At 40.2% G+C, this 24,587-nt stretch overlaps 1 protein-coding gene across 2 annotated transcripts in view; it reads right to left on the bottom strand.

Moving 5' to 3' along the window:
- Positions 1–24,587, bottom strand: part of WDR70 (WD repeat domain 70) — a 235,032-nt gene that overhangs the window by 133,083 nt on the left and 77,362 nt on the right. For both annotated transcript variants that reach the window (XM_053657359.1, XM_053657358.1), the window contains exon 9: positions 13,190–13,266. In XM_053657359.1, coding sequence (XP_053513334.1) covers positions 13,190–13,266 — 77 coding nt within the window. The remainder of the gene's footprint in view (positions 1–13,189; positions 13,267–24,587) is intronic.

The following is a 24,587-nucleotide window of genomic DNA, read 5'->3' on the forward strand; positions in this document are numbered from 1 at the left end:
GAGGGGAAGAGGAAAGAGAAGAAGAAAAACATCAATGTGTGGTTGCCTTTCATGTGCCCCCTGCTGGGAACCTGGCCCACAACCCAGGCATGTGCCCTGACTAGGAATCGAACCAGCAACCCTTTGGTTCACAGGCCAGTGCTCAATCCACTGAGCCACACCAGCCAGGGCCTGTTTTTTTATAACAAACTATTAAAGCACCTCAGACAGATTCATTTACAACTCGAGATATGCAATAGCCCCATTTGAATGAGTTATTATAGAAATCAGCAATAACTAAGAATACAAATTCATGTTCTGTCAAAGGCATGTATTTATTCAGATTTGAAATGGAACAAAAGATAAGAAGGAAAGGTGTTAATCTGATATACACAGATAGGTAATAACTCCCATTTGGCTTACCAGCTAGAATCTCATTTTTAACTTTAAACTGCGAAGTCTTTTAACTACATACTGTAGCTTATTAATTGTGTATCTTAACAGAAGGAGCTGAACTAGTGGCCCGCCAGTCAGTAAAAGCGCATCACTTAACCCCAGGAAACTACATGGCACCACAGACGCCTTTGCCTTGAGTGAGAGGGAAGCAACCCCCCAAAAGGCAGTGCTTAATTACGGCGACAGGAAGAGCGTCTGGCTCTGAGCCAGTCCCGAACCACCACAACATCCGCATTTTACAGTATTTGCAATTTTTTAATGTAGTATGTGCCTCTCTCTCTTGGACTGTATAAACTCATAAGTCAAGCTACTTTGGGAACACTTGGTTATTAATGGCTTGTCTTGGTTCAAAATTTCCCACATTACTAGTTTTGTTTAAACTGGCTAATTAAAATATCAAAATTTCATTCTGCTATCAAAAAGAAAGTATAAAAAACCCAGAAAAGTTATCTTCTAGAACTTACAAGCATAAGTAATACAATGAAAGAAATTTCAAAGAAAAACAAAATAACTAAAAAGAAGTGAAATTTTTTAATGTAAGAAAAACAAAAAGAGTTTAGTGTTATAAAGCATAACACCAGCCCTGACTAGTGCAGCTCAGTGGGATGAGCATCGTCCTGCAAGACGAAAGGTTGCTGGTTCGATTCCTGGTCAGGGCACATATAAGAGGCAACCAATTTATGTTTCTTTCTTATACCAATATTTCTCTCCCTTTCTCTCTCCCTCCCTCCCCTGCTCTCTTAAATAAACAAAATCTTTTTTTTAAAAAAGATATCTTTTTAAAGAAAGAATAATACTAAATAAATATTATAAAATAATCATTTCCCAAACTTTCAAAAAGCCTTTTATATTTATACTGGCAATAAACTAACACCCAAATAAATCAGTATTTCTATTCAACTTTACAGGAGTATACTACTCTTGATTAATAATTGTTGTTGAGAGAGACTAAGGAAGAGGAAGAGTGAAGGAAGAGGAAGAGTGAAGGAAAAGGGGAGAAAGGGGGAGGGAAGGGGGAAGGGGATAGAGGGGACAGAGAGGAAGAGTAGAGAAGGAGGAAGGATATATGAGAAGCGGTAAGTAATGACACACCAAACTAAGAGAAACGCTCAATACATCTTGCTTAATGACAGGGTAAGAATACCCAAAATTATGAGAATAAGTATCAAAGAAAGACAAATTATTAATATACTAGATAAGGAGTGGGGTGGGGGCAGGTGCAAGGAAAAAAATGAAAAACTAGGCTTTCTGGCCTAAAAATGAGATCACTGTGGAGCCACCTGCTTTAATCCACAGAGATAGTAAAACTCTAGACAGTGGCAGATAGGGCTGAACAGAGAAATAATACAAGTTCACCAAGCAGGGGGTATTTATGAGTCCAAGAAAAATGGTAAGTATGCTGAGTTCAAAACAAAAAATTCAGGGCCAACAGATAGTAATATGGTCATTACAGTACATGCAATTCAGCAGCTTTAGAAAGGAAATAGCAAACTATGTCAGAAAATCTAGACAGATTACATCATAATAACTACTCCTAAATAAATGTCTGATATCCCTTTTAAACTTGCCATTCAGAAGGGCTTTGTTTGCATCTAGAAATGACTGAAATTCACATAGAATGTTACCACTGATGGAATTTGAAGAGCCAAGGCAATTGACATATTTAGAATAAAAAGGAGTGACCGTGCTACTTCTTATAGGACTTGTAATATCCTTAAATACTATTAATATTAAGAATAGTATAGTATTAAGAAATTAATAACACTCTAAATTAATATTTGTAATATATTCCCAAATAAATTCCTGGAGGAAACCTAAATTAAATGTCCACACAATGTAAATAATTGATTTTTTATTTTATAGTCAACTCTTGTGGGGTAGGTTACCTGATATATGGATTTAGTCATGGAATATATGTTTATTCAATAAGACATTTAGAATTATTTAGAACCAGAATAAAATTCTCACTGAAAGATGCCTAACATCTGAAACTATACAGTTCCCAAAGCCTCACCACTGACTCTACTGTAACTCTGAAACTTCTCTTTTACAACTAAGACTACAGTACCTCTCACTCTGCGACAAGGTGTACCCCCAGAACAAAGCAATGGTTTCAAGACTCCGACACAAAACGCAGATGAGGAAAAGAAGGAAACAAGGAAGGGTCTTGCAGTTGCCCAGCCTGCCTGGTGAGATGACTGAATGGGTTTAGTTACACAGGAAGCGTGTGGAAGGGTGCATCTGGCGAGGAGCAAGCATTCCGTAACACTGGCCATTACCCTCGCACAAAGACAGTGCTGTACTGAAGTCCTGGTCTCCATAAGCTCTCTAGGAAGAATAAATAGCCCATATTTGGTAAACTCATTTGCTCTATCCAGGGTCACTGCCCTGCCAATGCTCCTCAAGGACCATAGGCATTAATTAGAATAGCTACTTGGGTGGTCATTAACATCAGTGATTTTGCTAGGCATTTTTTTTAAATGGACTTCATAAATGTCACGCACTAGCGCTGCTCTTTTGAAGCACCAGCTAGCTTCTTTTCATGTCATTCTATAATACAAGTACCACCAGACAGAGTCCATTAAAGTGAGCTGATCATTTCTTTTGGAAGTTACTTATGTGTCTAAAAAACAAAATCTCGGTGATTTCATTTTTAATACATGATTCCATTTAAAAGAAAATTAAAATATCACATCCAGTGAAACCCTCTATACCATGCCCTTCCGTAGCACTACTTTGGACATACAGCACCTGGCGGCTGGCTCCCATCACCTACATCAGGCTCCCCGTCACCCCATCGGTCTCACAGGAACCCGAGTGTGTTTGACAGCCCCTCCGAGTTCCCACAGCTGAGTGTCTGTGGCTCCTTCTACAGTACTCTGGCAGGGCTTCTGCATCAGAAACTGACACACAACATGATTAAGTCTGAAGTCTACATAAAGGAATTACTTTGATTCTCACACTTAGTTACTCTCATCTGCAAATGGGCTCCACTCTCCCTGCTGCTCCCCAAGAACGACCAGCCCGCCCTTCCTACCATGCTCTAATTGCTGTCATTTCCCACAATCCAGGGTGTCTGCCTGGGCAAAAGAAAAATTAACAGGTATTGAAAAGAAATAGTAACATCTGACTTAACTGTAAATGAATTAAAGGATCATTAAAAAGAGCGCTCTCCTGAACACTGTGAGGAGGAGAAGGCACCTGGTGTTTCACACAAGGTTGGTGACCCTGGTCAAGACCAGGGACCTCCAGAGGAGAACGTCACTTGCCAATCAAGATCATATAATGCACATTTATTATGATTCAAAGATATAAACTAAAGAGTTGCATCACACGTGCTAGCAGAGCAATCAAGTAATTTAAACCTTCTTTCCCTGAATCAGTACACTGTCTAGCTTTTCCAGTAAAACTTTTATGTCCAAGACAGGTTAATAAGAGAACCCCAGTGCAATGCCCCGCCCAGCCCTCTGATCTGCCATGTATTGTAGGGTACAGACTGGCGGGCAGTGACTGCCACAGCACTGGTCAGATCAGATCGTGCAAAGAACAAGCACACAAGAATAAATTCCTTAACAAGGAGATTCTTATTTTTCCAACTGTTCTTTCTGCATCTAAAGGTAGGCACTGCCAGTAAATATACTTTTAAAAGATTCGGGGGGCAGGGGGAGAGAATCCAAAATATAAAATAAGTTGCATGCATAAAATATTTATCATATTACTTATAACAGATAAAAGCTAGATAACAAAATGGCTTTGTAAGTTATGGTAGTTAAAGCTGAATTATTATGCCACAACTAAAAACTACAGCAATAAAAACTGCACAACAGCACGGAAACAGTTTTGGTGTAAGGGTACACAGCTTTTCATATGAGGCTAAGAAAATAAGATTTTGTGTCATCTGTAAATACAGCTATGTTCAAAGGCATTTAAAAATACTCTACAGTATTTACTCTCCTCCAAACATCAGCAGTTACATCACGGCCATGGGCACCGACGCGTGAGGGTCGGCTTCTCTCACCTGCCTCAGGTTTCTACAGTGTTGTCATGCAAGTTCACAAGCATGACACATGTACCGGTACTTTTTAAAAAGTAAGTAATAGGGAGATGCAAAGGGCACTAGAAGAAATGGCATGAACTTATAATTTCATAACTTTGAGAGATTCACTGGTCAACCCTAAACACTTGAGAACTTCATGTCTTACAATGTTTATATTATCAGGTGCCGTATGATGAACTGGGGATAAGATAGTTTCATGCTTATAGTGAACTAGTAATAATTATTAGTATAAGTGTTTGAGGATTCTATGCAAAAAGATCACCTCATATCCTTTCTTTATACTAGTTATTCTTTGAACTGGGCCAGGCTTTCTCTGTCAAGTCCTATGGATTTTCCCAATGCCCGTATTGCCTGCAATTCTGGCAGCTGCCATTAGGTGGTGGTTGCTAATGGGAGCTAAGGCCCCTGCAAAGAGTAGAGGTGAGGCACAGAATACAATCCCATAAACAAAAGAATATTTTATCAATAACCATCATAACAAAATGTAGCAAACTAGTCACTAAAAGGCATGAATGGCTATATAAGAAATACAATTAATCTTCTAACATATTTAAGCTTTATTTTTTCTAATAAGTACTTATAAAAATCTGTAACTGATATCCTAGAAGGTAACAACCTAGAGTTTGCTCTGTTCACTCATTCTGCTTGTTCTTGTCTTTCTATGACCTTTTTAAGACTTATAGGTTTCAGAGCTTGGTATGAACTCTTACTGGTGCCTGGAAATATTTCCCTTTAACTACTTTCCTGGAAGACTTCTACTGATCCTTCGACCCCAAACTCAGACACTATTTCCTTTGTGAAGCCTTCCCCGAACACCCAAGCCACATCTTCTTCCACACCTGTCGCAGACAGGCAGGCGGACCAGGACTTCTACTTATTTAGCCCTCTACGGTGCAGCAGACCAGGACATACACGTATATTTTATGAGCTGGCGATGCTGGCTGGCCCACGACCAGGATTAAAGCAGTGTGTAAAGCGAGCTAGTTCCTCCCAGGCCAAGATCTGGCAGAGTCGGGCTTACAATTTTCCACAATAACTTAAACAGACACAGGCCTTAGTAGCTGCCTTTGGTGGTGCTGGCCAAATAGGAACAATTGGAATGTATAAAAAAGGAGTATTGCACTAAACCAGTGGCAAAGTTAGCACTCTTGTAGCATATGAGAAGTTTGCACCAAATTAATTTCGCCAAATGAATCAAAGCTATGGAAGGCTGGCTGTTGCTAAAGTAATGTGTCCAGAACCCCTCTGAGAGAGAGAGAAACCTTTCAGCAATTCTAACAATAACAACAGTAATAACAGTGAGTAACTCACAGAGTGCTACTCTGGGACAGACACTGTCCTGAGCACCTTAGGTATGCAAATCCATTTAGCGCTCACACAACCCCACTTTACAGAAGATAAAACACGGGCAAGGAGACACGGAAGGACTTGCCAAAGGTCATACAGTACACGGCAGAGCCTGCCTTCAACCCTACAAATCCGCCCCAGAGTCCATTCTGAGAACTAACTACTGCATTTTACTGCCTTACAACTAAAATATGGACTGTCTTCAAAGCCTGGAGAAAAGACACGATGGTGAGCTAGTGACCACACAGTGGGAAAGACATTGTACTAAGGCCAAGCACAAGCACACACACACTCACCCCACTCACACAACTGAACCAGAAACCTCAGTAAACAGTGCTACCTGTGACACAGCCTGACAGTTTCTACTTTCTTTTATTTTATAAAAAGTGCCGGCCATGACCCAAAAAAGGGTCTCACAATGCAGTTTGAAAAACACTGCACTAACCCCAAGATCAGCTTTACCATGAAACCATCTATTCCAAAGGAAGATACGGTAAACAGGATACAGATGGTTATGGGCTTAAGAAAACTAGAGGGAGAGAGGGAATGTGATATAATGGAGCCAGACGTGAGTCTGCCTCACCACTAAAGAGATGTGTGACCGGCAAGTCGCTCGGTTCTCCAAGCCAGTACTGTGAGAGCTGACACAGAGTGTGCAGAACTCCTGACCCGTAACACATATAAAGGAAGGGTTATCCCTTCCCGCCCCCCGCCCTACACCGACTCTTGGAGTTGACTCTGTGGGTTTAAAGTAGCTTTCATAAAAGCAGAGGTTGGGGTTATTTTGAAACGGGAAAGGGTCTAGAAATTGCTACTGTGATTCAGTGAAGACTAAAGCAACATCCTATCTGGAAAAAAGCTTTCTCTTTTCCAGGTGAATCTGGGCTGACTCCCAGATTGAAAAGTACCAACAGGAAAACTCTGCTCTTGCAATTGTGGGAACCATCTATTAGCAAACAGGGCCCCATGTTCCTCTGAAAAAAAGGGGAGCCCCACTCCTCACTGCAGTCCCCTCACCATAAAACTTGGTTATGAGTGTCCAATGGCCCCACAAGACTGGGGGCATCCTGGAGAGTAAGGACCAGGTTGTATTCATTTCTGGGCAATCAGCTCAAAGCTCAATGCCTAATACAGGGCCTGATCTACAACAATAGATATAAAATAAATGTTTGCTGAGCTTAACAAGTTAAGCAAACATTTATTTTATATTTATTGTAATCCTCTGAATGCAAATCTACACCACGTTTCATTTCTGCATGACTCCGGTTTCCCTCTTCCTCCTTCATTCCCACAGTAGCCAGTTCTCTCGGTGACATTTTTATACTATCCATTGCTTTCACTCCTTCCTAATCAAAGTCGACTTACCATTGGCTTACTTCTCTGCAGTTTTAGAACTGTTCTTCACACAGATAACTGGTATTTCTTGAAAGGCCGGAATTAAATAAATGCAGTCTGTTTTACAGATGAGGACCCTGGGCTAGGAAGGGCAAGTATGCTGCCTAAGCTCTAACAGGTAGTGGGCAACAGGTATTAAACTGACTGGTGGCCCAATTTGGCACTACAGGAGCAGCAAACTTGGCCTTGTATATTTAAATGCAGCCAGTTGAAGGGGGAAAGGAACAGAATAAGTGCAAATCGACTTGTATTAAGTACCAACTATGTGCTAATAAGCACGGTGCTTTCTGTGTATCATCACACTGAAAGCTTACAACACACCTGCAAAGCCGTACAAATATTTATCTTGTAAATTCTCTGGGTGAGTGATGTAAAAAAAGAAAAAGAGCCATTACAGCAATTCCTCTGTCAACGCCTTTCTCTATACTAACCTTGCTAGACTGTACCGATTGCAGAAGTCGATATGAGTTGCTAAAAATGCTGAGTTACATATTTTTAAAAATCTATTAAATACAGAACTTTGAACTGTGTGTCTGAAAAAAATTAATTAGGTAATGGTTATAAAAAAACAATCATAATCTTCTGCCTATTTGGGATACATAAGTGAAACTGCCCAGGTCAGATCAAGAATGCCAACTACAAGACAGTTGCACAGCGTAAACCAAATGCTGCCCTACCCCTTCAGTTACTCACTGTAGAGATAAAGCTGTGTGACCACACTTTTGTTGAAAAGAGAGACACGGAGAAAATTAGCCTTATTTCCTCCACGAAGTCACAGCTACTGACTGATGTTCCAAGACAAGTGACCCTGTGAAGTGCCGTTAAGCATGTCTATGCTAACTGTCTTTGCTGATAGGTTAGCACAGCTTTCCCAAAAATGTTACCTGTTTTACTTTCATTAGTAGGACCCAGCCCGTGAAGGGAACACCCATCGAAGGGGAGCCTGCGATGAATAACCCAGGGCATGTCTCCATCTCATACTCTGCTTTTCTTTTTACTGTTGTAACAACGACAGGAAGTGTCTTCAAGGGAAGGACAAATTTTCACCTGGGACACATTTTTAAAACTAGTAACAAAAACTAACGTTTTCATCAAGACAGATTTTAAAAGTATTATCACATGAAAGGATCATTTATAAGACAGAAATAGTTCTACACAGTCGTGTAAACTTACAAGATTTAGAAAGGCAAGGGGAAAGGGCAACTCACGACTCACACTTCCCTGCGAAGTGCCTGGTGATGCACCTCCTCCCTTAACACCATCGTCCTGACCAAATGCAACTGCAGAGGTGAGGTGCCAACTGCTTTCCAAGTTGGGAATGGATTCGACCAGAGTACACACCATAAAAGAAAAGAAGGGACTCTGAAACAGCATGTAAATTTGTCACATAGTCACAGGAAGTTAGCAAAGAAATGGAAAGAATGATTTAAAAAAGAAAAACAACTTGTTGTAGCCAAGTCTTTCAGAAAAAGGGAGTCAAAACAGAGAATCGCTTTGATTTTAATTACGAGAATTGTGAAATCCACAATATGGAGATACTTTTTATTCTCGTTCCTACAACTAAGTTTAATTCACCAGTTTTCACAGGAACAATATTGTTCTATATATACGACTACTCCACTAAGAGCCACCCAGGCCACCACCCACCACAAGAGGACTGGCCAGTTAGTCCTACAATATGGATTCACTTAGTCACACATGGAGTGGACTGATTGAACTGATGCTGCCTTGCCTGACCTAGAAATCCCCAGGAGAAAGTCAAAGTGCCCTCTATCAAATCCTCAGTTAGGGATGCCAGTAGACAAATATACCCTTCTATACCTGGAGACATCCATATTCTTCCTTTAAAAAAATATATATATGTATATATATATAAGGGAATGAATCAATAAATATCTTAAAAACTGCATTGCTGTAACAGTTAAGAGATGTACTGATGATATGAACAGTATGTTTCTATGGATTCAAGATAAACAAAGAGAATATTCAATAGCATCCTCTACACTTTATAATCAAGACATAAGAATACTGTTTGTCACTGATGTTTCTATAGCCAAAATAAATGGCTGGCTAACAACTGTAAAAAATGTGTAAATAAAGTAAAACATAACAACTTAGAATTCATCAGACTTTCCTCCAATGTTTTTGATGGTGTGAACATCATCTTGTTACATACAGCACACACAAAGGACATTTTGCATAAAAATTACATAGAACTAACATCAAGGTTCGTATTACATTAAATTTTCTCACAACTCATAGATATATAAGGTGAGTTTTATACTATAAACATATGATAAAGAGTATGTCTAAGTAAGTTGAAAGCACTAGAAAAATTATAAATCAAAGGCTAGTCAAGCATAAAAAGGAATTTGAAAATTAAAATGTACAAAAAAATTAAAAGGCTTAATTACAAATTATTCTTTTCTGTAACTCACTCCCCCAATATGATTTTATTCATTTGAGATACAAAAGATAAATGAACATAATACTTCTGCACTCATTTCATTAATAACACTAAAAAATCATGCTGTAATTTAAGATATATATTAGGTTTTTAGAGGGCCAAATTATGTCATCAGTAAACACAGTACTACACATCTCACCCCTAAGGTCAGGCCTAAAAATCCTTCTCAAGTGCTCTGACCACTTTAGGTCAGCATCCAACTACCTTAAACACCTGTAGAACCAAACCATAATAAATATCTACACTGTTTTACTGTTGTTGATGTGTTGTTTTCAAATCATTTTAAAATTTACTGATTAAATAAAGCCATATTTTGTCCTCTCACAAATTCCTAAGGGAAAACTAGGTCCAAAATTCCAAACGATGCCTGGTTCTCTGTAACTGTCAACTTCACTTTCCAGTTAAAAGAATATGTTTGCAGGGTGTTACGGTTCAGTTTTCTGTCTCATGATCGACACTGAGAACAGTGACATTCTCCCACTTCAAACAGAAGGGACAAACAAGCCCACCCTCGGCCTTCAATGTAACAAATTAACTCCCATGAAAATTAACAAAAATTCTTTCTTTACTTCATCAAGCACTGGAATTTAGACACTAACTTTAAGGACGCCAATGCTTGAATTAAAGGCAGAGAATTCAAATTACAATGACCACACACAAGTCTGAATGGTGATATTAATAGGGCAACCACAGTCATAAACCCTAGTTACAAGTTCTAAACCTGGCCGTGCAAATCATTTATCCTGGTCATTATCACTATTTTTTAGTCTTACAGACTTTTTACCTACTGTGTGTTTCTCAAAATAATAAAAATTAAATAAAGCAGCGTAAAAGCAAACTACTTTGAGAAGGAAGTCATATGAACCACACGAACTCATGGGAAAATTAGAAGACCCACATCATTCCTACATCCAACAACAGTTTGTCAACAGAGGCTCAATCCAACTAACACCAAAATGTGTACCTCTCAATTTCAGCAGTAATTTGAGAATAAATTCTCATTACTCTTACAGCTCACGAAGAAAAAAACGGTTCAAAAGTATCCGAGTAAATGTTGCCTTTGTAAGTACATTTTACCATAACCTCCAAGTTTGAATGGGAATATTAACAGGCGTTGGGCTCTACTGCTAAACCCTGGTGAGCTTTTCAACAAAGTTATCTGTTTCATGTAAACATTTCTATTAACGAATGCTTTCAAAATGGATCTATTTTAATTACCCACACAGCAATAAAATCAAAGCTATGAATTTTTAAATGCCAGTAGCCAGCAAAACACTTTACAAGGCACCCTTATGGTTTTTAAATGAAAAACTGGAAAGTGTATTAAAAGATAATTAAAATTGGATGAAATAAACAAACAATTAAATTAGCTACAAATGACACCAGATATTGCAGAAGCAGGGTCTGCACAGTGTATTTTGCTTCTCTGAGGGCATCACCATGAAAGAACCGTTAGGGGAGAACCACACCATGCGTACTTGGCAACACAGACAGTACAAAACTGCCCAGAACCAGAAAGTGAGCAGGAAAAAGTCCCCTGGCAGCTAAAGAATATGGTAAAATTAATGTGCTAAAAAAAAATCATACACTCTACTAATGGCTCATTCCTTCTTCTTCTGCACCAGTTCTAAAAGCTTGGACCACCCTGCCCTGCCCCAGTCCACAGCTTATTAGAAGCACGAAAATGAGGAGAGAAACTGAGGTATTTATATAAATTATCACACCAACAGCAGCAAAAAGTAACAATTAACAGAAAAGGAAAACCAAAAAATAAAAACAGCAGTCAAGAACCCCAAAAGCTATAAATATACCTACATGTGCCAAGACTTTCTGAGGCATATCATGCCACAGTGTAATAATTTATAAATTATGACATTGAATTATATTCAAAATGCTTATTAATAACAGAGGAAATTAATGTAATATTTTAAGTTTCCCAAAAAATACTTAAATAGGGGAAAAAATCTTGGAGTTATACAAAAGTTTACTTTGTGGGGATCCATTTACATAAACCACCACTCCTTGGGGAATGTTACAACTGTATTTACAGATGTTGCTGATTATGAAATCAAGTGAACTCTGCACGGCAGCCTTCCAGCAAACGCCTGGGCGCTCCAGCTCACCCTGCACACACTCCCAGGGAGGAGCTGCTCAGCAAGATGCGACTGAAGCGCTAAAAAAATCTACAGACCAAACACTGTGTGCAGCCTGAATCCAATTCAAAGGAGCCCAGGGCTAGCCCTGCACCTGAACACTAACTATGCTTTACATTTGGCTTTACATTTAATTTGCACTAGGGTCTTGTGAGGCAAGTACTATCCCATGTTATAGGAATCTGAGACTCAGTGGTCAATGACTAGCTCAAAGTCATGGCTGGTGGTGGAGTAGCCAAGGTCCTCTAGGCCTATACACTGTACACTATCATGCCGTGACAAATTTGCCAAAAATTTAATTGTATAATTCATCTTTACAAGATGCAACAGATTAAAAATATTAATCATCTACCGAATCCCACTATCAGAAGCATTCACTAGTGGCAATCTTCATTTTCCAACGGGTATTCCTGGGGACACCACACCCAGAGTGTAACAGGTATTAGCGGCTGTGGAAGGAGAGGGGGTTGTGTCGATGTACATGGAAAGTGCTGGTTTCTTTTGTTAATGTATTCCTCAGGATCTTTAATGTACTCAGAGTCTTTAATGTACTCACAGAGTCTTTGGCTCTGTGACCCTCCAAGGTTAGCAGGAGGCTGGGTATGAGCAGGTGGAAGATGGGCCCCAGGGAGGAGAGCAGAAGCACCCCCACCAGATGTCCTGTTCTCCAGCGGGACTGTCAGAGCTTGATTGGATGGCAACGCCATGTTTGCAAGAGCGAGGAAGCATGCAAGAACTCTTAAGAAGCCTCTGCTTCATTTGTAGGAATTTTTGTCGTTATTTTCTCTGTAGTATTACAAAACGCACATTTTTGTGAACTATTCTTAATACTAAAAATGAATCATACAGTGACAATACTGGAAAAAGCTGCCCAAATAGTCTCTGTAATATTCTTGAATCCCAAGCCAAGAGATATAATGGAAAAGAATCTTAATAACCATTTAATCAATTTTTTCAGTTATTACTGCCAAAAAACAATCAACAATAAAGTTTTAGTAGCTATTAGACTCAGATGGAAATGAGCTTTACTATAAAAAGCAACAAATTACCAGTCACAACTACAAAGTCATTTGAGTCCACTTAAATAACATCAATCTGATCCATTGTGCCCCCTAATAAACTCTACAGGAATTTATACTCTCATTTGCATAGTTTCCATATTTATTCAAACAAACCTTATACTGTCAGCTCAATTCAAAGTAAAGAACAAAAATACATCAACATCAGGATTCCTAATACTCTATCTCCTACTCTGCTAGCCAGGCTGGTACAATACACCTGTGAAAGGAAATACTGAAAGACATGAATATTAGATGAACTACCCACAGTACTCACGCATCATTGGAGCAAGTCATAAATTCTCCCTTTATTTTGGGATGCCAGGAGCCAGTATGAAGCATTGCTGTATGGCCCTTAAAGAAATAGAAGGGAAAAAAATACTTAACAAGTTTGAAAAATGTTTAAAACTTTTTAGTATTCCCCAAAGCACACTATTTCAATAACAAGCTGATATTATTTTATCTCAGTTTCTTAAGATGTTATTTATTTTTAGAGAGAAGGGAGGAGAAGGATAAAAAGAGGGAGAGATATGAGGAAGAAACATCTATCAGTCACCTCTTGAAAGCACCCCAACCAGGGATGAACCTGCACCCCAATCAGGTACCCTGATCGGGTATCAAACAGGTGACCTTTTGCTTTACGGGATGACACCCAACCAACTGAGCCACACTGGTCAGGGTTTTAGCTCAGCTTTATTTCGCTTTGTTTAGTTCACTGTGTAAGGTGCCTGCCCCAGCCCCACTGCCCATGAAGTGGCTCGGTGCTTACACATGACAGGTGCTCCATAAGGAAGGAAGTGGAGGGGACAATGACTGCCTCGCTTTAAGAAAAGAGAGAGAAACAGGCCCTTCTTTAGAGATTCTTTTCTAAATGAAAAGGAATTTAAAAGAATAGAAAGTATTTATAAATAATCAAGGCAACACAAGAGGTTGGGGGTAAAAATAATCCATGCTTCTTAAAAATGTGTCAACAATCTTGATTCTATTATACATCTGAGAGAATAAACATGTGAGGCAAGGGAAGACATCTTTAAAATTATTCAGGAAGATAGACCTTACTAAGCATAACACAAATATATTATAAAAACACTTTAATTAAAACAAAGTGATGCTGGTATGAGAACTGACATAAATGCACCACATCATTCACAGGGTGCCTATCAAACATCAACACACACACACACGCACACACACACTTTCCTCCTAGGCTCCAAAGTCAGCTGGAGCATTCTCCTACAGTGAGGTTCAGAAGGGGCAGAAAAGAGTCTAATATTATTAGTGTAATAATGGTGAGGTCTCTTATTCTGAAAGGGTTAAAAATGAAGCTATACTACAAGAAGCAAACTGTGCACATTAGAAGGAAAATAACTGTGGTTCCATGGAAAGAATAAACTGGAACTGCAGTGCCCACATGTGGGCCTGGAGACCATTTCTCATCCAAGTTGCCTACGATGCCTCAAGTAGCAGCTGGCCAACTCCTGACATTCTGCTCATGTTCCCAGGATGCAAACAGGGACCAGAACCTCTTCTGCAGTAGGGAGGATGGGTCATATTTACTTAGAGGGCCAGGCAATACTTATTTAAGTAAGTGTAATGTAAATTGAGATGGAAGGAATGAGAAGAAGCCAGTCATGCAGAAGCAGAAAAGAGAGCTTTCCAACAGATGGAAAAGCATAGGAGAAGGTCCTGATGCGGGAAAAGAGCTGGACGCATCGCAGGAAATGAAAGGCGGCTAGTGGACTGTTGCATGTTGTGCAAGAGGGAGCACAAAATAAGTGGATATGCAGGGACACAGGAGTCAGAACACGTAAGTTGTAGTCTGTAAAGAGGTTAGAAAACCAACAGAGGGGTTTTAGGAAGTATATTTTAAAGGACTCTATGGATTGCTAAAAGAGGCAAGAGTACATGTAGAAAAGCTAGCGACAGATTTGTTACAGTACACAATAATTTGATGTAGAGGTAGGAGAGAATGTTGACCCATGTAATAGTAGTGGTAAAAAGAAGAAAGTGGATAGATGTGGGATGCACCGTATTTTGCTGTCTATAATGCACATTTTTTACCCAAATTTTTGAGGGAAAAATAAGGATGCACGTTATACATGGGTAATGCCTGAAATACTTGTATTTGTTCTTATGTTTTATGATTTGTTACACAAAATTTCTTGTACCATAATATGTTCAAAAATAAATGTTAAAATTCTTTTATAATACAAAAAAAACCCCAAGTATCTAAATACAAATAAATAATTGAATTAAAAATTGAAAGGAACAATTTTCTTCCTGCAAGTCTGGGCCAAAAATGTGGGTGCACATTATACAAGGGAGCACATTATGTGTGGCAAAACAAGGTACTTTGGATCGAACACACAAGACTATTTAGTGAACAGGCATCTCAGTGGGGCTCCTATAAACCTGGGTGGGGAGAGAGAAAGGGTTCTGGGGTTATGGTTGTTGGATTGTTTAAGAATTACTCCCGGACTTCCACCAAGATGGAGGTATAGGTGGATGTGCCGTGCCTTCTCACACAACCAAGTTTAGGGACAACTAAATATTAGCATCAGAAAACACAACCAGAACACGGAAAATTGAACTTTTCGGAAGTCCGTTAACAACAAATTCTTCAGCCCGACCGGTAAGGGGCGAAACCGGAGTCTGGTGAGGGGTTGCACAGGAGGACTCCGGTCGGACGGACCCAGGCGCGGAATGCAGATGCGCGAATCCAGACGCACGGGTTCCAAACGCAGGATTGGACCTAGTGAGCGACTGAGCAACCCACCAGCGTCACAACCCAGCGACCTGGGAGTCCAAGGCACCGCTTCTCCCACTTAAAGGGCCAGAACAGACCAAAAATGTCGCAGGAAGACCTCAAAGCCCCAGAGATAAATCTAAGCGATGAAGAAATAGCAAAACTCTCAGACGCACAGTTTAAAACACTGGTCATCAGGATCCTCACAGATCTGGTTGATTATAGCCACAAATTAGAGAAACATATGAAGGCTAAACTAATGGAAATGAATGGAATTCCACAGGAAACCCATAGAGATGAAAAGGAAACTGGGACTCAAATCCATGGAGTGGACCAGAAGAAAGCAAATAATGGCCAAACAGAAAAGAGTCAAGAAGCAAGAATTCAAAGAAATGAGGAGAGTCTTAGGAACCTCCAGGACATCTTTAAACGCTCCAATATCCGAATTATAGGGGTACCAGAAGGGGGAAAGGCACAACCACCAGTGGAAAACTTATTTGAACAAATAATAAAAGAAAATTTCCCCAATCTGGCAAAGGAAATAGACTTCCAGGAAATCCAAGAAGCTCAGAGAGTACCAAATAAGTTGGACTCAAGAAGAAACACACCAAGGCATATCATAATTACATTAGCCAAAATTAAAATGAAGGAGAGAATCCTAGAAGCAGCAAGAGCTAAGGGGACAATCACCTACAAAGGAGTCCCCATCAGACTGTCAGCAGATTTCTCAAAAGAGACCTTACAGGCAAGAAGGGGCTGGAAAGAAATATTCCAAGTCATGAAATCTAAAGACCTACAACCAAGATTGCTCTATCCAGCAAAACTTTCATTTAGAATGGAAGGACAGATAAGGTGCTTCTCAGATAAGATCAAATTCAAGGAGTTCATCATCACTAAGCCCTTATTATATGAAATCTTAAAGGGACTTATCTAAGAAAAAGAAGTTAAAGAAACATGAACAGTGAAAGAACAACAAGCTCACAATTATTAACAACCACACCTAAAACGAAAGCAAACTAAAAGGACAGCTAGATCAGGAGTGGAAACATAGAAAAGAAGATCTCAAGGAGGGTTAGCAACAGGGGAGTGGGAGGAGGAGATGGGGGGAGAAGGTACAGAAAATAAGTAGCATAGACAGTAGATAGAAAATAGATGGGGGGGGCAAGAATAGCATGGGAAATATAGAACCTAAAGGACTTGAGACACATGGACATAAACTAAAGGGGGGGTAATGGTGGGGAGGGGGGGCAGGGGGGAGGGGAATGAAGGGGGGAATAGAACAACTGTAACAGCATAATCAATTTAAAAAAATAAATTAAAAAAAAAAAAGAATTACTCCCAACTTCATAGCTTTAGCAGCTACAAAAGAAGTTGATAGCAGTTTTAGTGGGCAGTAAGAATCAGGATTTCCCTACTGGACCTACTATGTTTGAAGTGCCTATGATCTGCAAATGGAAATGTCAAGGTGGTAGTTGAATATACAAATCTAGAACTCAGGAGAGCAAAATAGAAAAATGGATCTCATAGAGAGAATGATACCACCCCCCCTCCACACGAAGATATGTGCACATCCTAATCTCCAGAACCTGTGAATGTGACCTTATTTGGAAAAGAGTATTTGAAAATATAAGAATCTCAAGATCTCTCCGCATCATCCAGGCAAGCCCTAAATTCAATGACAAGTACGCTAATGAGATAGAAAAGAAGACAACAGAAAAAGTGGAGCCTCTGTGAAGAGAAGGCAGAGATGGGAGTTATGCAGCCACAGGCCAAGGGACGCCTGGAGCCACCAGAAGCTGGAAGAGGAAAGGAAGGGTCCCCTAGAGCCACTGGAGGGAATGCGGCTGTGAGAACACCCCGGTTTTGGAATTCTGACCTCCAGAACTGTGAACGAATAAATTTGTGTTGTTTTCGGCCACCAAATGCATGGTACTTTATTTCAGTAGTAATTCTAGGAAACTAATACATACTCTCAATCTAAAGACCAAAAGAGCTATAAATAAATACAGAATTTTAGTTAATACATTTGTTCCTTTGTCACAGTGGTATGCATTAACAATTATGAAACTGCTGTCAGTATAAAGAAGAATTAAGCAACAAAGAAAATATGTTAATAATAAAGGGAGTCAAGCTCTTCACTGTTGGAAAAGAGTTATAAAGTGAAAAGAGGGTGCTCCCTGACTTCAATATACTACAAGGTGACAATAATCAAAAAAGCATGGTACTGGCAGAAAAATAGGCTCACAGACCAACGAAACAGAATTGAGAGCCCTGCATAAATTCACAGGTATATGGGCAAGTAATTTTCAACAAAGGAGCCAAAAACATACAATGGAGGAAAAAAAAACCTCTTCGGTAAATGGTGCTGGGAAAATTAAAAAGCCACATGCAATTGTTCCCATGTACAAAAATTAAGTCAAAATGGATCAAAGCCCTAAATATGAGATGGGAAACAATAAATTACATGGAAGCATAGGTACTAAATTTATGGACCTTGGTCTTAGAGAGGATTTAATGAATTTGATTCCAAGGCAAGGGAAGTAAAGGCAAAAGTAAATGAATGGGACTACTTCAAACTTAAAAGCTTCTGCACATCAAAAGAAACCGCCAACAAAACAAAAAGGCAACCAACCAAATGGAAGATGATACTTGTAAACAAAAGCTCCAACAAGGGGCTACTATCCAAAATATATAAAGAACTTATGCAACTCAATACCAAACAAACAAACAACCCAATGAGAAATGGGCACTGGACCTGCACAGGCACTTCTTCCAAGAAGACAGTCAAATGGCCAACAGATAAATGAAAAGATGCTGAACTTCACTAGCTATTAGGGAAGTCCAAATCAAAACTGCAATAAGATACCACCTCACACCTGTGACGATGGCTATTATCAACAAGACAACTGATAACAAGTGTTGGACAGGCTGTGGAGAAAAAGGAACCCCACCTCATTCACTGCTGGTGGGAATGTAAACTGGTACAGCCTGTATGGAAACTTTATGGAGACTCCTCAAAAAATTAAGAATAGAATTATCATATGACTCAGCAACTCCTCTCCTGGGTATCTACCCCCAAAATTTGAAAACATTATTCACAAAGATATTTGCACCCCTATGTTCACTGCAGTTATTATTCACAGTGGCTAAGACACGAAAACAACCCAAGAGACCTTCAATAAATGATTGGATAAAGGTGATGTGGTAAGAATATACACAATGAAATTGTGTATATCCACTAGAAAAGATGAAATACTGCCATTTGCAACAATATAGACGAATCTTGAGAATATCACACTTAGCAAAATAAGTCAGAGAGAAAAAGAAAGAACCATATCATTTCACTCATATGTAGCATTAAAAACCAAAAGCAACAAAAGAACAAACAAAAACTCACAGACCCAGACAACAGTACAGTGTTTACCAGAGGGCAGGGGGCAGGGAGGATGGTAAATATGGTGACGGAAGATCTGACTGTGGGTGGTAGGCACACAATGCAATACACAAAAGACGAGTCACAGAACTGTATATTTGAAACCTATGCAGTTTTACCAAGCAATGCCACCCCCACAAAAAAGAGCACTCTCCAGAGGTTCTGAACACCTCAACGATCCAGGACATGCCAGCCTTTAGGGGCTCAGCTCCCAAAGGGCCCCGGCTCCCTCCATCGTGCCCACTACGCTATACCTCTGCTCAACTCGGCTTCAACTCTCCCTCTCTGTCTCGTCCCTGAATCTAATGCGCAGTCTGCTTGCCTCCCAGGCAGTTCCTTACTTCCCATTTTTCTCCCCCATGTCCAGACTCAGAAACTACTTATGGGTGCTGCTCAGTTCAGTCCTTAGAGCCCCACTTCCTGTTCCTTGTCCTAACAGCAACCCAACAGCTAACCCAGACTACGGAGGTCTTGAAGGCAGGCCCCAGAAAACAGGTCTTTCACTGATATTTGACTAGAGTTGAAATGGCCTCTTGGAATAGACACAATATTTTAAGAGGACCACAAGAGAATGAGCCCACTGCAAAGAACATTAAGATAAAAGGACATGTGGTCACCTTGGCTGTTGAGTACCCAGAATATGAACAAGCAGTAGGTTACACTAAAAAAAATCTAGAAGACTGTGAATGTTGTTTCTTGTTTGTAGAGATAGAAGCATGACAAAGGCAACGGGAATGTTAAGTACCCATGTGTTAAAACAGTGACCAAGATTAGTCATAACAAAAATGAAGTTCAACTGAGGATTCTTAAATAAATCTCAACACAATCAGTACCACGGCTAACATTAGTGGAAAAAAAAGTTTAAAGTGACACCTATTATAGAACAGGCAGTGATCAAAGCACTTTATCATCAAATAAACTCGTTTTTCACTTTCTCCTTTATGTAAACATGGGCCTCCTGAAGGGGAAAAATCCTTTCTTGTATTGAACAGCCTTAACTGTAAATAGTTTAGAAGAAACAATTACACATCTATTGGTTCCTCATGATACGCTATATATACTTTGCAAATAGAAAGGACATTACTGATCCACAACCAATACTGGCTTCCTCTATACACACACGTGTGCTGATCTGCACTCATCTGCCCGGACTCTTGTGCTTGACCCTATGACAAACCTGCGAAAACAGGTGTCCCGCTGCAGTGCCATTTGTAGTCACTGAAGGAGGTGAGGCTCTGTGACCCACAGATTACAAGTTCCCAAGTCTCTGGAATAATGAGCTAACTATGAAACATAGCAGGGAATATACTAGGAACTTTGATCCCAAAGTCCTTATTAACCAGAGTCCATTCCCAGGCTTTCAGGAATCACCAACTTCCTGAAATCGACAGCAAAATTTTTATGTGCATACACTTTTCTGGAGAAAATGTTTGGAACTTTAATTTGCAAGCTGGCAAACTTTCTCTCTGGAGGTCCCCACAGTAAGCATTTTAGCCTTTGTAAGCCACATGGCATCTGCTATACCACTAAACTCTACCATTGTAGCACAAAAGCAGCCACAGACAATAGTAAATAAATGGGCATGACTGTGTTCTGTTTATTTACAAAACAGGGTGCAGGCTGGACTTGGCCCACAGGCTTTAGTTGGCCAAGGCCTGTTGTGTAATGCATCACAGTCTTAGTCACTTCCTTCTGTGAATCAGAGGATCTGAGGTCCAAGTCTTTCTAATTCCTGAGCAATTTTAAAATCCATTAAACACATCAAAGAGAGAAATTCATTCTTCTTTGATCTACTCAACTCTAATGACCCCTTCGAAGATATTTCCAGCAGCCCCAACTAAGGCCAAGTCTGCCATTACCATACGTGATTCCTTTTCTGAAACCATGAACTTCCAATACTCATTGATTTAACAAACACTTATCACCTGATATGCCCCAGGATCTAGATCCTCCACTTACTAGTCATTCAACCTATTTTCCACTTTATTAGCAAGTGGTGTTTTAGGTCAGAAGTCCTGTCACCATATGACCATATGACTGGACTCTCTGTTCAGTCTCATGGGCTGAAATCAGAGTGTCAGGGGGTTGCATTTCTTTCTGGAGGCTCCAGGGAAGAATCTGATTCCAGTTCACCCCAGTTGCTGGCTGAACCCAGGGGTCTGAGTGGTTGTGAGACTGAGACCCCTGTCTCCTTGCTTCTGTCTGCTGAGGACTGCTCTAAGCACCCCGACGCTCTGTGCCTGCCTCGCCACTTGGATTCCTCCATCTTCAAAGCCAGCAAATCGAGAATGTCACGTTGAATCTGAATTAGTCAAAAGCTGGGAACCCAAGTCTCCACAAAACAATCCCTTCTTTACCCATGGCTCCTGTTGAAATGGATGAGGAGTAATGCTATTCTTGGAGGTCACCTGGTTTGCTTGAGAAGATCTATGAGGCACACATATAATTTCTTTAGGGTAACTGAATGCTCTGACTTTTTTTATCTTTCTGAGGTTTTAGACAAAGGCTATACATACAGCCAGTCCCTTGGCTTTTTTTCTATACCCTACTTTCAGAAGAAGTTGTTTCATTTTAACAATTTTTGCCATCTGTATAGGGTCAAAATTAAATAAATCATCTACTCTTGGTTCCCTTTTAATAAGACTTCTTTCAATTTATCTTTCTCCTCTCACAGTTTATTATAAGAAGCAAAATGATATCCACAGTATCTTTAATGTTTTGCTTGGAAATCTCCTTCACTATTTTTCCAACCTCATCACTCAAATCCTGCTTCCATCTTCTAAGCCAGCAACAGAGAATATCCCTCCAGTCAAATCCCCCCACACTTTGAATCTCTTTTGCCAGAAGATCTCAATCCCTTTCAATGGCTCACCTGATTAGGCAGGATCCACTGAGGATGATCCTCCTTTCTTCGCATCAATCACACCGTTCAATATAACCTGATTGGGAGTATCTCATCAGACTCAGATGCACATCCACACTCAAGAGGAGGGGCAGGGAACCTTAGGGGATATTATGAATTCTGTCTATAACAGGGGCTATGGCTATAACAATTCTGGAGCTACTTTCTATGTATCATGCCATTGAGCAAATGAGTAAATATAATAATGATGTTGGAAGCCAAATTTCTCACTGTTAGAGAAGTGAAATACAAATATGGAATGATTAAATGCTAGAAAGTTGAATTAGAATTTGATGTATTGGTGTGAACTTCTGATTTTTTAAATGCATTCTGTTTATTTTTATTAATTGTCTGGTTGATCTCCCCACTGCAGCTCTGTCTCCTGAAATAGTCTAGAAGCAGTGACGAATATATCTAGTGCCCAGATCTTGATTTATAAACAGAACTCCCTATTAAAAGGAGCCGTGAATCACTAGAAGAATGGGTAATGTCAGAGCAGGAAAAGTACAAAACGAGCTTGGAACACTTTATTGGGCCAGAATGTATGAAACTACCCCCAAAACGATGGGATGTGTCAAAAGAACAGAAACAAATGTGAGGAAGTTTCTAGAGATAAAAGGATCTGGAAATATTCAGAAACTGGAAAGAAACACGGTGTACTCCAAACCATTGCATTTTTTAGTGTTTGTATTTGCAGTGAGAACCATCAGTTAAAAGAAGCAAAAATATACCTAGATTCACAGCTTAAAATATTTTAGTCCTTTGGAAACAGTATTTACTATTAAAAGGATGTGACTAATATATTTCCCCTACAAATATAAGGGCAATTTTTAGAGTGGCTGAATATCAGATTAACTACGTGTTATAACTATTCAAATACAAACAAAGAATTTGAAAACATTTTCCCCAAATTCCTTCAAAGCTTCCAATTTTCATAACTGAAGTACACGCACGGAGAAATCTCCCACCAGACAGACAGGAGAGCCCGTCCTCTCCCACTCCAGTCACGTACGGTCCTGCGCCACGTACCCACAGAGATACATTCTGCGTTGTTAGGCATTTCGTCACTACGCGAACAGTGCCCAGCGCACTTACACACACTGAGACGGCAAGGCCTGCTCCACCCCTGGGCTGTGTGGCCTAGCCATTGCTCCTAGGCTACAGCTCCATACAGCATGGTCTGTACTGAATATTGTGGGCAACTCTAACACAATGGTGAGTAGTTGTCTATCTAACCATATATAAACACAGAAACGGTACAGTAAAGCTACACTGTAAAAGATGAAAAATGGCACACTGTACCGGGCATGTACCGTGAATGGAGCTTACAGGACCAAAAGTTGTTTGGCTGAGTCAGTGAGAGCGTGGTGAGTGCAGGAAAAGGCCTAGGACACTACTGTACAGTGTCGAAGACACTGTACACTCGGGCTACGCTGTATGTGTAAAACACCATTTGTTTTGTTGTTCATAAACACTGCACACTCGGGCTACGCTGTATTTGTAAAACACCAGATTGAATCAAGCTCAAGAGAAAATGATCAATCAAGAGCCATGGTAAGCACGAGAAGTGTGCTGCTGCTACTGGCATAAGCATGGCATATGATGTATACCAGCAAGCTGTTTTATAAGTAGAAGCAGTACGCTCTAAAATAATGATTAGCCAGTAACAGCCATTCATCATTATTGCCAAGTATTACGTACCGTACATAGTTGTATGTGCTTTACTTTTACACGACTGGCAGCACAGGCTTGTTTACACCAATGTCACTGTGAACATGTGAATGATGTGCTGCACCGCTCTGTTACAACAGATGTGATGTCACTATGTCACGAGGTTACAGGGACTTTTCAGCTTCATTAGAATCTTATAGGGAGTTCCAGCTGAGATGGAGGTGTAGGTAGAAACCCTTCGCTTCCTCAAGCAACCAGAAGGAGGATAACAACTAATCTAAAATCAATAAACGACCAAAAGCACCAGGAAAATCAAACTGCATGGAACTCCAACAACCAAAGAATTAAAGAAAAAATCAGCCAGAACAACCAGACTGGTGCACCAAGACAAAGAAACAGGGCCCAAATGAAAGAACACAGCAAAACCTCAGAACTAGGCAGTGAGGACACTGCCAACCTAACTGATGGAGAATTTAAATCCCTGGTGATCAAAATGCTCACAGAACTGATTGAGTTTTGTTGGGAACTTCTCTGCCTGGTTTCAGGAGTTGTAACCAACCCCCATGACTAAGGCTGAGTGAGCGACCTCCGGAATGCGAGCCACTAAGGAGACAAAGTTGTCTCCTGCTCCCAATGGCTGGTGGGTTAGTCTAAGATGGGTACAACCCCTCAGAGGAGGGGCAACCTAAGCCAGACACGATCACTTGGGAGGCCATCATGGAAGGACTTGGGGGGGCTGCAACAAAGAAGGAGTGATGGACCCTCACCCCCTAGCTATTCTGACATAGCCCTAGTCCCCATGTCCTCTGTGAGAAGCACTTCCTGGCTCTAATCCACTTAAGCTTGAAAACCTATGATGGGGATGGTGGTGCAGTCTGTGCTGGAAAGGGTGGGTTCCTTGGGTGATCAGGCCTAAGAAAGAA

This window comes from Artibeus jamaicensis, unplaced genomic scaffold (assembly GCF_021234435.1).
Source record: "Artibeus jamaicensis isolate MK-2021 breed Jamaican fruit bat unplaced genomic scaffold, CSHL_Jam_final scaffold_369, whole genome shotgun sequence".
NCBI classification, from domain to species: Eukaryota; Metazoa; Chordata; class Mammalia; order Chiroptera; family Phyllostomidae; genus Artibeus; species Artibeus jamaicensis.